At 40.5% G+C, this 12,817-nt stretch overlaps 1 protein-coding gene across 2 annotated transcripts in view; it reads right to left on the bottom strand.

The window, feature by feature from the left end:
• The window catches only part of SLC38A1 (solute carrier family 38 member 1), a 42,781-nt gene that overhangs the window by 16,293 nt on the left and 13,671 nt on the right, over nucleotides 1–12,817 (bottom strand). For both annotated transcript variants that reach the window (XR_013182423.1, XM_054631292.2), the window contains exons 3-8: nucleotides 9,539–9,614; nucleotides 8,870–8,985; nucleotides 3,847–3,920; nucleotides 2,090–2,182; nucleotides 1,690–1,771; nucleotides 413–495 (exon numbers count right to left, since the gene is read on the bottom strand). Coding sequence is in view for 1 of the 2 variants with exons in the window: in XM_054631292.2 (XP_054487267.1) it covers nucleotides 413–495; nucleotides 1,690–1,771; nucleotides 2,090–2,182; nucleotides 3,847–3,920; nucleotides 8,870–8,985; nucleotides 9,539–9,614 (524 nt within the window). In the remaining variant the exon portion in view is untranslated. The remainder of the gene's footprint in view (nucleotides 1–412; nucleotides 496–1,689; nucleotides 1,772–2,089; nucleotides 2,183–3,846; nucleotides 3,921–8,869; nucleotides 8,986–9,538; nucleotides 9,615–12,817) is intronic.

The raw sequence follows: 12,817 nt of genomic DNA, 5'->3' as shown, positions 1-12,817 counted from the left end.
TACATATCTTACTTCAAAGTCCAATACTTCCAATTAACCTCACCAGTAAAAATTTTCATGCAGATAGAAAAGTAACATTTTTTGTAATCTCACCAGTTGTGAACTTGTTTTTATGGGCCACACATAAAATTGAATTACCTTATGAAATGAAGACCCTCTTAACTATAATTTGTAAAATCAATTTCCACAATTGTGTGGATAAAGCTGGTTAATACTGAGCCCAATCACTGTGATAATTTAGGCCTACTTGTTTCAAAATGCACAGAACACAGATTATTTCTGGATCAGGGAGGCTGCTTAGATAACAATGAGAGCATATTTTTCTTATTATAGTTGAATTGTCAGTTTGGCCATCAGTGGCACAATATCTGGGTTCCTCTTTTTGATTCTCATGATGGCATTTTCATCTTACCTAAGTTCTTCAGGAGACATAAAGGGAGGATTATAAAAAGCGTCACCGCGACAACAAGAATCCGCCCATCCACGTACCATTCCCTGTATAAAACAATAAAAAACCATACCATGAGCACATCCTAAACATTTTCTGGTTTTCCTCACTCAGCCATCCTCTTTGATTGCTATACTTACAGAACTATCTTTGGTCTCCTTACCCTACAAGTTCCCAAAAAAGGAGAGAAAGGATCACATCTTGGCTTTGTAGACACATTAGGTATCCATGGCACTGCTCTGACTCAGGTAGGGCAGATTTCCAGAGTCACCAAAGTATTACCCTACCATGGAGATCAGTGTGTGGGTCTGAGAGGCAGAACCACCACCTCTGTAACCTGACACAAGCCACCCTGCCAGGACAATGAAAGATCACACAGTGGGCCAGAGAGCCCAGTGGGGCTGAGGGGCCACCACAAGTCATTTGCCAAACCACTCAGGCACGTGACTGGAGCAGCAACACAGGCTCCAGCAGGCTGGCATACACTAGCTAGCCCAAGTCTGCATCTCCTCTACCAAAGTGCTTTGCATCCTACTGTAAAGAAAGAAAGAGGAGAAGGGGCAGTGTTAGTGATCTTCTGTATGGCCTATTTCCATTGCTTGGTCCAGTACAGTAGGAAAGCCTAAGAATGGAATCTCTATCTCTACAACCTTCTCTTACACTGCAGCACACCATATAATCCAGTGCAAGGGGTATTAACTGGTATAAAAAAATGCTACCCCTCTACTATAGTAGCTGGCAAATGCCAAAGAACGATAAGGGGCAGAAATCTTATAATAAAAATCTTATAACATTATAATATTTATATTTATATAAATATTCTGCAGTGCTCATATGCTACTAGCAAAGAATTTCACTCTGTGGACCTTGTTTCAGGGGCAAAATCATGTAAGAGACTGAGAACTCATGGAAACACATAACATCCTTAACTTGCATTGTTCCCAATATTCCAAGTGTTGCCTAACACTGTAAAATATTGGATTCTATGATAAGAGTTTTGTATATAACAAAATTCTTCATGAAAAGCTGGTGTGCAAAAAGGGCAACTAAAGTTTCATTCCCTATCCATCGTCTCCTTCCCAATTTTGTCTTTTATTAACTCCTTGAGATATTCCTGTGAAAATCTACTTTGACAAACTTAAAGGGCATCCAATGCTTCAAAGCTTTTGTAAACATATGCTTAAACTTTACTATACAATGTTAAATTCTACAGTCTGAGTATCAGAACTAATTCAACTTACGAAAAAGTTTCTTCTTTTCCCATTAGAAACTTTATGGCAGAAGGCAGCTCATTTTTGACTATGAAGAGATAGCTCAACATTGCTGGAGGAAGAATTAAGATAATTTTAGAAAATGGGTAAAATAGTTTGTGGAACAAGTACCGAGAAGCATCCTTAACCTTCTCCCTCCCACATCAGTGTCTGATGATAGAAAACCCCAAACTATGACTGACTGTAAATTACTGATCACTCAGTAATGCAGTATTTTTAAAGGGCTGCATGCAAAATGATAGCCACAACTATATTGAGGAGCATGAAGGTCTCTGGATGTCATGGAGAGAAGGAACCTGACTTGTTTGCAGCTGTAAAATTATTGAGATTTTCCTAGCCTTTGTTTTCCAATATTCTTTATTTCCTTTACCTCCAATATTCTGAAGAGATGTAGATCCAAAGACAATCATTTTCCCTGGAGTACCAAAGATCTGCTCACCAAGCTTTTCATACACCATGCAGCCTGCATGAGAAGAAGAGGAGAAAGGTAACAAACACACTACAGAAAGCTGTGGAGTCAAAGCATTTACGATTCCTTTTCAGCCAAGCACCCATCTATGCAGCCAAACCTACCATTCGCAAGTAAATAGGGAGCTCTTGTAATTTCTAGGGCTGAAAATTATGTAGGTATATTTTCCTGACTTCTAAAAATGTTATTGTTGGCTACCAGTGACTTCTGAAATGGAAGCTCTTAAAGAGAGTATTACACACTTTTAATGAGTCTGTCTATACCCCAAGTGACATGTTAAGTTCTGGTATCCTCATCCCAGCATAATAAGTTTTGCACTTGCAATGAGAGTAATGTAGAAAGGCTCCTCTCCAGAAGAAACCCAGCACAGCAGGCTCCACAAGTCAGTCCAGGCAGCCTGGACCACTACTGCCATTCTGCAGTTCTGCTTGCCTTGACTGAATGATCAAATGAGGACAGCCACTGGTTTAGAGGATCATTTATGGCTTCTAATGACAAAGCCTCAACTTGTGAATTCTCAGTGTTGTATGTTTTTGGTAAAGCAGCCAAAGGTGTAAAAGATAACTAAAATTTCTTTTCAAATATCTGTCAAGCTTGTGAAACTCCTCTATTAATTGGTTTGTGTTTATGTTAATTTTTTTTTTTTACTTGTCTGTGATGTAGGCTGATAAAAAGAGTAGTGGGCATTGTGAAGATGGTGAGATACATAGGAACAGAAAGAGAAATACTGCAGATGTTATACTGGGCAGATGATTTTTGGGATAGATTTTTAAAATGCATCCCATTATCTGGTTTTCTCTATATTACCTTACAGCTGACATTTCTGCTTTAAAGTTTGTGTAAAAAGTAAGTCTGAGCTTAAATGTACCAGCAACACAGAAAACAGGATTTAAATTTTGGGTGTAATGGGACACAAATGTAACCACATTGAGGAAGCTGTACCTAGTTGAAATAGGCAGTTGCTGCCATTATACGTATTATAACAGTAATCATGTATGTCCAAATTGCATATTTAAATATTACAGTATTCTTATGCACAGATTATTTTTTAAATATGACATTGTTAACAAGGAAACATTGTTAACATTTAGACATTGTTAACAAGGAAAGAGGCTCTTGGACTTCAGAACACAGTGTCATTTGACATAATACTGTAGGCAACTTCCAATTTCTGTGTTGAGATAGTGTATCTGTGTTACAGTTACACTTCTCTCTGTGAAGGAACTGTTCCCTTTTATTTTATTCTAAGAAAACTCCACCACAAAGATTATCAGGAGTTTCACATTAACCACTAAGGACAAACTGTATTTCCAGGTAAATTTTACCATAGGCAAAGATACATTATATTTCATTTGCAATGCAAAGAAACTATATGAGTTGTTCCTTCTAGCTCACTGAAGATAACATTGCTGGGCAGCAGAATTCATTCTTTGTCACAAGTATTTCTCTTTACAGTGATGTTGTTCTCCATTGCCATTCCATAAATTCTTCAAATTCTTGTTAATTCTAGGCTTCTGACTCAAAGTGTATCAGGCCTTCCTATTGTGTCAGCAAAGTGATAGAAAATCCCCATCTTACACAAAGCACCTGGCTTCATTTAAACACTTGTCATTTCTTGATTTTTACATTCTACTGAATGGTGTAGCATCTTAAATTACCTGTTTCCTTTGAACACACCAACAGGAGATGTATTGAATAAATAGACAGCAGCGTGACCGAAATCAAAAGTAGCCTAAAAAGGAATGGAAAAGAAGGTTTACCATATGAGATGAGGTCTGACATTGCAATATTTCATGTACGTTCCTATCGACTCTGAGATAATTTTTTATTCTCCTGACAATGCAATAAGCCCTAAAATACATGTGATTCTCATCCTGCTTGCAGTTCCACCACAGAGGTAGAATACTCTGCATGGAGAGGGATACAACCAAATAAGACTTAGCAAAGCTGCAGAGTTACATCTCCTCATATAGAAAAAAGCAAAAATAAAGATGTTTTATCAGAGAGGAATGAAGATTTATCAGAGCACAGACAAGCCAGGTATGTCACTCAAAATCCATTCTAAGGCGCTTTTTTATTTTCTGGAAGCAGAGTGAAAATTTAAAGCAAAGTCCTTCATTTAAGGACTTCCATACCAAATGGAAGCATCTTTTCCCAGGACATGTTTCATATGCTACCAAAGGGGTGCCCAAATGGCTTTTTATGTCCCTCACAGTGCCCGAGGAGGAGGAAGTTGCGGGGAGTTAAGGCTAGACTGGCTTCCCTTGGGAATAAAGGCTACAACCTAAGGCTTGTACATTGTCCAGGTAGAGATTCATGTTGCCTCACTGATGTCAGTCCTGGTCTGACATGATCCATGATTTAACTTCACACAGAAGAATTGCAGGAAGTAATGACCAAACTGTTTGTGTAGGGAACTTGCTGGCACAAATGATAATTAGTCAGTGCCGGGGGCCAAATGCATAAAAGCACATTTTCTCATTGCTCAATGTCTTTAATCCAAGCACCATGTGTGCCTTCCCCTCCAACACTCTGACACACAAAGACCTGATGATGTTTTCATGATGTGTGTGAAGAGCATTCAGACAATCCGTTGGCAATCCCTCCCTTTATTATGACAACTACCCTCTGGACACCAAGAAAAACACGACTAAAATTCAAGAGAAAACAAACTGCTGCCATAGATAGGCAGCAACACATCTTTTTTATAGGAATACATAGAAAGAACAGAATGAGAAGCCTCCTCCCCCACTTTTTTATTAGTTCAGACTGGAAATACTTTCGTGCCAAATAATGACCAACTAGTTTCTTGGGGCCAGAGGAACAGGGAGAAACATAAAGAGGTGATAGGAGGAACTGTCCTTTCGCCAGCAAAGAATGATGGTTGACAATAACAACACACTCTTTGTACAGCCCTAAGGGTGTTTCTCCTTGAGAAGGTGGAGAAGGAAAGGAAGATTGTACTAGCTGAGGTCACTCTGGTCCATTTTTTATGGATTTGCTAAGCCCTGCTGCTGCCCGTGTTCCCTGCCGAGCCGTTCCGCCCCTGTCTGCCTACAGGCACAGCGCTCAGCCCCAGTGCTCAGCTGCAGGGGCTGACTCACTCCCAGCCCCAAATGGCTACAGCTCTGCATGCCAGCATCCAGTCTGTCTTAATATTAAAAGCTTCTGTTTTTCAGGCACTGAGCTCATGGAGCCTTTGCAGTGGTAAAAATAACACTCCCAAGCAGCCAGGTATTTATCTGATCTGTTGTCCTTAGCTCCCCATAGGGTTCCTACAGACACTTGGCATTTTCATTAGCACTGTATGAAAAACTTGTTTGTCCTAGGACTGTGGTATGGACAGGAATATTCGTGCCAGAACCACCCCTTGGAAAGGAATGAAAATGTCCATGCCACTCGCTCTGCACAAATTCAAAACAGAAGCAGAAGAGCTTGCACTGCAGTCTCAAAAGCACTCCTCTACTTTTTATTTTGTCTGCTTTCAAAGAAGTGCTGGTAGCTACGGAAGCCAACAGCAGATACGAAAGTTACCTTCCCTCAAAAGAATAAACAGTTTAGGCTAGGGAACTGATACAGTGTTGGGAAGAACAAAGTGCTTCTGTGATGCCTTCTGCTGTCTTCTCCCAGATGCCACATTTACCAGGTAAACTGAAACCTGTGCTGTCCCTCCCCTCTGTGGAGTCCCAGGCTTTGGGGCTAGAACACCTGTGAGGATTATGCAGTCATAAGAATTATTTCACTGAGCAGTTCTGAACCCTCAAAAGGTGCAGAGGATGGAAGAGCAGAGGGTTTGCTCTCATACAGCCTCCCTGCAGGTCTGCCAGCTTTCCCTAAAACACTGCAGGACTTACACTGCAGCTTCCTGGCCCCTTCCAGACACACCCAGCAGAAGTGGCTGCAGTGTGAGACTTCAGCTGTAGTCTCATACTATTCCCAATCTAACAAGCCCCTCTGCCTAGCAAGGTGTTTCAGATCATATGCAGAGCTGGGTTAAATGCAGGTTGAAAATACCTGGTGCTCGGCCAGCCCATATTTCTCTGCAATGTGATCCATCACTTTGGTTCTGGCTCTCCAGGATGAAACCACAAACAACCAACAACTGCTCCTGCTATCCCCAGGTAGTCCAGCTCATCTCTAGTTTTCCAAACTTTTTCTGTTATCTTTCTGCAGCAAAGTTTTCTCTCCTTTTGCATCCTGGAAATGATGCCGTCTTTTGGTCTAGGCAATAGTTATCAATAACACTGGGATGAAGCTCCTCTGAGTTCCCACCCTCAGTAATTTTGGCTAGAAAGTATAATGCTTTGTGATGGCACTGTTAAGCAAAATAAGATGTGTCATTGCCATGTTTATTTTGCACATCTTTTGCTTAGGATATCAGACCTGAATTGATCCAGATGTTCATGGCAGTACACACTTCACACTGCAGGAGCCCAAAAGTTGTGAGAGTGGAAATCAGGCTGGGTCTGCTTTGTTAGTGCTGAAAATGCTCCCTTCATTTTTCTGCATCTGCAGAATTTTCAGTGATGGTGCATGCCAATACTAGATAAAGCAACCTAGAACCTTTCCAGAACTGTACTACTCAAAAGCAGTGAATTTAAGATCTTTCTCATGTGCAAAAAGCAGTGAAAGTATTGTTAGGACTCTAATCACCTGCAAAGCAGAAATGATCTACCTGTGACAATGACAGCAGAACTATATGCTTATGGGAAAAATGAACTGAATTAGCATGTAAGAAAAAATCTATCACTAATGGACTAGGTTTAATGCTGAGATTATGGCATGAGAGCAGAACATTTAAAGCAGTTCAACTTTCAAGCCTAACTATAGACACCAGGTTAGGATCCTGCATCTCCAGGCTTCAAAGAGGGAAGCTCTACTAGCCTGCTCAGGAAGATGCTGCTAACTTACTTCCTTTGATCTCAGCTGGCTGCTCTATCTCAAGGCCAACAAATCTAAAGGCATCATAAAGCTAACAAAAACTATTATCCACTTTTAAATACACACAGTTAATTCTATAGAGATCAATGCTCTCATTTACTGAATGAGACCTCCACATTCACGTTTGGCAGATTTTTGTACAATGTGTTGGTACAGATCTACACACTCACTACTTGAGTCACCAGTAAACCTTGCTAGAAGTTTCTCTGGTGTTCAGGTCACCTGTCTGATCTATGTCACTTAAAAGAAACTGCATTTTTACATCCTTTAGAACAAACACATGTCACCTAACTCTCATAAAAACTGCTGAAAGAATGAGAAGAGGATGGGATTGTAAAAAAACTAAAGCAGTAAGGACAAATTGAGGCTGCTCCTTTGCTGAGAGCCTGTTAATCCGCCTCTATCAGGTAACAAGCCTGAAAAGATGCAACTTCTTTTTCTCTCCTTACAGCGATGCCTTTTCAGGACTACCTAAAAACAGAGGCCTAAGGCATCAACAGCAGTTATTGCAACCACCAGTTTGTACTTTCAGAGATGGAGCATGGGCGGAATATTACACACAGGTTAGAGCACTAGGTAAAAAAGCAGCAAAAATAAAACAAACTCTTCACGTTGCTAACGAAAGATGTAAATTACAGTCCAGCCTAGCTTAGTGACAGCACAATAATGAGACCTTCTACACTCTTAAAGTAAATGGATTAACTCCTTTGATTACTCCTAGATTTTACCCAGCCACAGCAAACTCTAAGCTAGCAGCATGGATCTAGCTATCCTGGCACAAAACTCCAGAGCAGATGGCTATATGTACCCCTTTGGCCATCTATTCTGCTTTATACAGGGCTCAAATTATGTATTTCCCAAAATCCCAAGAAATGGCAAAAGTTCTATATTTTTAGATTTGACATTCAAGAAATGACATCTCTTTAGAGCAATCTGTAAACTCAATAACTATGTTGAATTGTTCTCAAATAATGTAAATTATTGTATTTCCTTCCTCAATGAACATTTATCATTGAAATCTGCACACAATTCCCAACTGATTTCTTAACAATCACTTTTCAAAATGAAACGTCTCATACTGAGATCCAGAATAACACTGTCTTAGTCATTCAATGGCGCTGTTTCATTTTTAACGATGAAATTCTCCTTTATAAAAAGCCTCTTTTCTTTTTTTTCTGGAGTTAAGTAGTCTACCTCAGTTCTTTTCTATACTAAAATCTTGGCTATATTTATGTTGGCTTTCAAGGACTCTCATTAAAGAAACTGTGGGAGTGAGATGAAAATATTATATGTAACATATAAAGGAAATAAATATTCTTGGTTTAAAAAAAGTGTTTATTGCACTTGGTTTAAAAAAAGTGTTTATTGCACTATGCTTTGAAGAAAGCTCTGGAAATCCTGTGACAGAAGTAAGAACTAGGTACTAACTCATCACTGCAACTATTACTATAGAATATTTTTGATGTCTATGTAGCTTGCAGAGCACAGGAAAAATCCCTGTCTAGGTCTGTAGTAAATAACATGGACTTAATTTTTTCTAGCACTACAAATAGGGGTTTTTTCAGCAAAAGCATGTGACTGAAAAAAAGATGTCTGAAACTTGTAACTAATATTTTCAGGCTTGAATGCTGTAGTTGATTACACATGGACTATAAATCCCTCCACTTGCTGGCAGTGCATGCATTCTTTAAACACAGTGAAATTCCATGGAGATCAGCTACTCACCACATGAATACTTACAGAAAAAGGAGAATTCCTGTGTTGGCCAAGGCAAAAGCAAGACCCAAAATCCCACTGCCCATAATTGCATTGCTAAGGTTGAAGACAGACATTCCCAGTGAAGTAGTTCCTGGGATCTGAAGAAATAAAGACAGATGTGTCAGCAACAGCTTGGAACAGAGCAGGGAAATGCACCCCTGCTTCAAACCCCATGTTTTGTGATGTATCAGAGGTAAGTAACTACTGCTATGAAAAGGATTTAATAAAAATTTTTTGAAATAGGAGAAAGCGTCGCTGAACTCTGTCACAGCTGAGCTGCTCGCTGCCCAATAGGTTTTGTAAACTGACCTAAATGGTACAGGCAACACACAGCTCATAATGCACTTTCAGTTTTAAACCCCATCTTCCACTACACCTGAGAAACATCCTGGATGTGTAATTCATATATGGCAAAGCCATAAGGAACCACAACTTCCTGCCCAACAGAAGCCAGGGGGATTCCCTGGCCTCAACCCAACCAATATGCTCGGGGGTTTTATTTATGTGCTGATCCCAGGCAGTTCCTACTGGAAATTGAATTCAGTTACAGTTGTGTGTGCCCAGCACTTTTGAAGACAATGTCTAAAGGCCTTTCATATACACAACATGCAGATCCTTTTGACAGGGAACAGAGCAGTGAGAGAGACTTACATATTCATCACATTTCTTCTTCTCAAGGTGGCTGTTTGTGAGACTTCTTCTGCTTTCTCGATCCGAAATAAATTTGCTGAAAGAAGTCAGAGGATTTATTTCCACAAAGTGCTTAGAAAATATGAACACAAGGTCCTGTGAAGCAAGTACAACAAGAAACCAAACAGACTTCTTCTTCCCCTCCCTATCAACCTCAAGACTCCTGGGCACCAGCTCAATTATTTCCTGCCTTGCCAGGCTGGAAGGTCCCAGGCACACGGCTCAGCAGGCAGTGGTGATGACCCTCCACAGAAGAGGAAAGAATAATAAGCATCCTGGGCACTGACGATAAAATCAAGCAGTCACAAGTCCTAAGTGGGGAACTTGTGACTGCAGCTGCCACTGGCCAGAGACAAACCCCTGTCCTCTGCATCCTCCAAGGATTATGGGAGAGGCTCATATTCTTTTACATGATTTTTGAGTCGAGATTATGTTTGTGTACTCATACAAGAAACCATAGATTAAGATCGGACCCTATCTGCTGAGCATCCAGTTGACTAGAAACTGTAAGCCAAATTATATTCTAAATTCTGTATTATGCTACTTATAGATTGCACTGCACTGATTCTGCTTGTTGAAATCCTGTGCCATTCTAATAATAAATTCTGTCCTACACTAATCATAGCATCCTGCTAAAAAATAAACCTTTAATCTATGTAACTATGAATTACTGCCATCATCATTCTGCCAAGGATCCCTAAAAGATGTCACTGTCTCCTCACTCAGGTGGCACTGCAAAACCCTATATTGCTACTGAAACCTTAAGCTGCCTGTCTTGGTTTAGGGAAAATTTGGGAGAAAACCTCCAAAAGGGTGCCTCTAGAAAGCAAATTCAAGTGGGCCCTCCCTCAACTGGTTCAGGAAAAGATTTCCTTGGAGGAAAGTGGAAAAATCTGTTTATTTAACAGGCAAAGCATTTACCAGCACAGAAAATGAACATTATTAAACAATAAAACCTCTTGCCAATCTGAAGAGATGACAATCTCAGAAAGTCCTTTTTGTGGGCTGTAGCTCAGCTCCCAGTCTGTTAGCAATCCCTCTTTGGCTGGAAATGTCACAGGCCAGGCCCGGTCCCGTGGGCCACAAGTGTGAGCTGCTGGCGCTCCTCTGGGTGTTCAGTCCAGAGCAGGTTTAAACAGGTCCAAGAAAAAGAAAAACCACAGTCCAGGGAACTTCTCTGCCTCAGTGAGTTAAAAACTAGCTAAAAGCAAAGGAGAGCTCTGTCTTGCCATCTGTCCATCTGCAGACAACACAGTCCAGGAGAAGGATGCAGGGGAGCAAGTGCAGTGTCTGACAACAAACTGCACACTTCTTCTCTCCCCCGCTTCTCTCTCAGAACCAGTCTTAAAGATGCAAAAGTTATTTCTGGGCTAAACAGACAAATGGGGATACAAGCATCATAAAGACACCCCAGGACACTGCCACATAGGGAGTTAAGAGGAGGAAGATGTGACACACATGCCACTGCTGGCTGGACAGTCCTGAAGCAGGCAACCTGCTCTGTTGGTACACTGCTCTGGGCTACTGGATTTTCATGTAAGTGTCTTTCAAAACTCAATGCTGACTTCATCATACTGCAAAATTAAACACTTCTGTGCAGGGAAACATAGAATAAACAGCTTTTCTTTCTCTTTACCCTTTGCTTGTTCTGTGTCCTTGATAAATCCACATTTAGAAACTTACTGTCCCCCTGTTGGCATCCTTGAGATTTAGGACACTTCTGATTTGGATGTGCTGTTACTTTCTCACAGACCTTCTCTTCAGCAAACATGTTAGTTTGTATAAAGCATTCTTTCAGCTTTTCATCTTTTGAAGGTTTATGCACAATTAAGTCCCTGGCATCTTTGCTAATCCACAGATGGTTCTTAGTCTGCACTGGCTAATGCCTCAGCCGTGGTACACGTCACATACCTAACCAGGGGCTGTCACCAAGTGTCAGAGCCCATTTTAGCTGTAGCTACATTAAGCTGGCTCTTCTTAAATTGAAGCAGACAAACAACACTGAACACAAACAGCAGCACTGCTGGTCCTTTCCCACAGTGGGAAACATCTACTGGCCAGGAATGTATAGTTCAAACTGTGACTGAAAACTTTACATCATCTCAATACATCCAGCAGTATCCAGGCTGGTAATAAATCTGTGAACTTATAAAGACAGACCTTGAGCAAACTTCCCTACTGCCCCAGTTGTGGCCTAATTACTGCTGATATGTATGCTAGCACAGCTTCTAAGGCTATGCCAAAATCATGCAGCTAAAATGCTGCTGAGTTGGCTTCCACAGCTGACACACTGGGCCTCGTGTCTTTAACATTTTGTGTTTATGCCTTAAATCCAGGCATAGATGGCAGAATGTAAGTAGTATTTTAGCTGGGTTTTTTTGCAGTTTTGCCTCCTGCCCATTGGTCTGCTTTGACTTCCTTTAAATCAAAAAAGAACTATAGGCTTCTCCTGTATTTTTTAAATACTAACCTCAGCAACTAATTTGCTGCAAAATATAGATATGATGTCAGATTTACTAACACAGTTGGAATAGATGGCTGAACCTCCCCCACCATTTTATGAAGTGAGAAGCAACCACTTCTAAGATAGACTGATCTGAAATTAGCTTTCCAAAGCTCACCTTGTAGGTATTTCATCCTTGTGGAATAGAATCTCAACCTGATTCAGAGCATGTGCTTTTTCTCTTTTATGTCTGTTTAAAGCCCATCTCTTGAACACAGGCAGCAGAGTGTGAACGGCTTGAAAAAGACATTCCAGCTCTCTCTCGAAACACCCTGCAGGCAATTTGTACAGGCAGGAGCACAGAGAAAAGTTTTGTCTCTTTTGGATTTGTAACTGCTGCTGGGAACATCTGCAGACTTTGCCTTCTTCTGTTCTTTATGGAGATCATGTGTCATTTTAGATTTTGTCAAGAGTTATGATAGAAGTCACTAGTCTGCTCCCCCCAGTTCTGCTCATCCCTCTGCAGCCAGTTCCCCCTTAATAATTACAAAAATAACAAATTTGTGCACACTATTATTATTGTCTTCTGGTATTAAACTTTCATGAAAATTATTGTTAAAAAACGAATACAGGATAAAGACAACACTTGAGTAACATTGCTTGAATATAAAAGTGACCACGGGACTTTCCATTAGAATACTTCTGACAGAATAAACAGCTTCTGCAAAGCTGGTATCTTCCACAGCCAACAAACATGTTATTTCCTTCTGGATGCAACTTTGAGAGAACTAGTCTGA

Source organism: Agelaius phoeniceus, chromosome 5 (assembly GCF_051311805.1).
Source record: "Agelaius phoeniceus isolate bAgePho1 chromosome 5, bAgePho1.hap1, whole genome shotgun sequence".
In the NCBI taxonomy this organism is placed as follows: Eukaryota; Metazoa; Chordata; class Aves; order Passeriformes; family Icteridae; genus Agelaius; species Agelaius phoeniceus.
The sequence above is the reverse complement of the archived record's forward strand: the minus strand, read 5'-3'. Positions and strand labels throughout refer to the sequence as shown.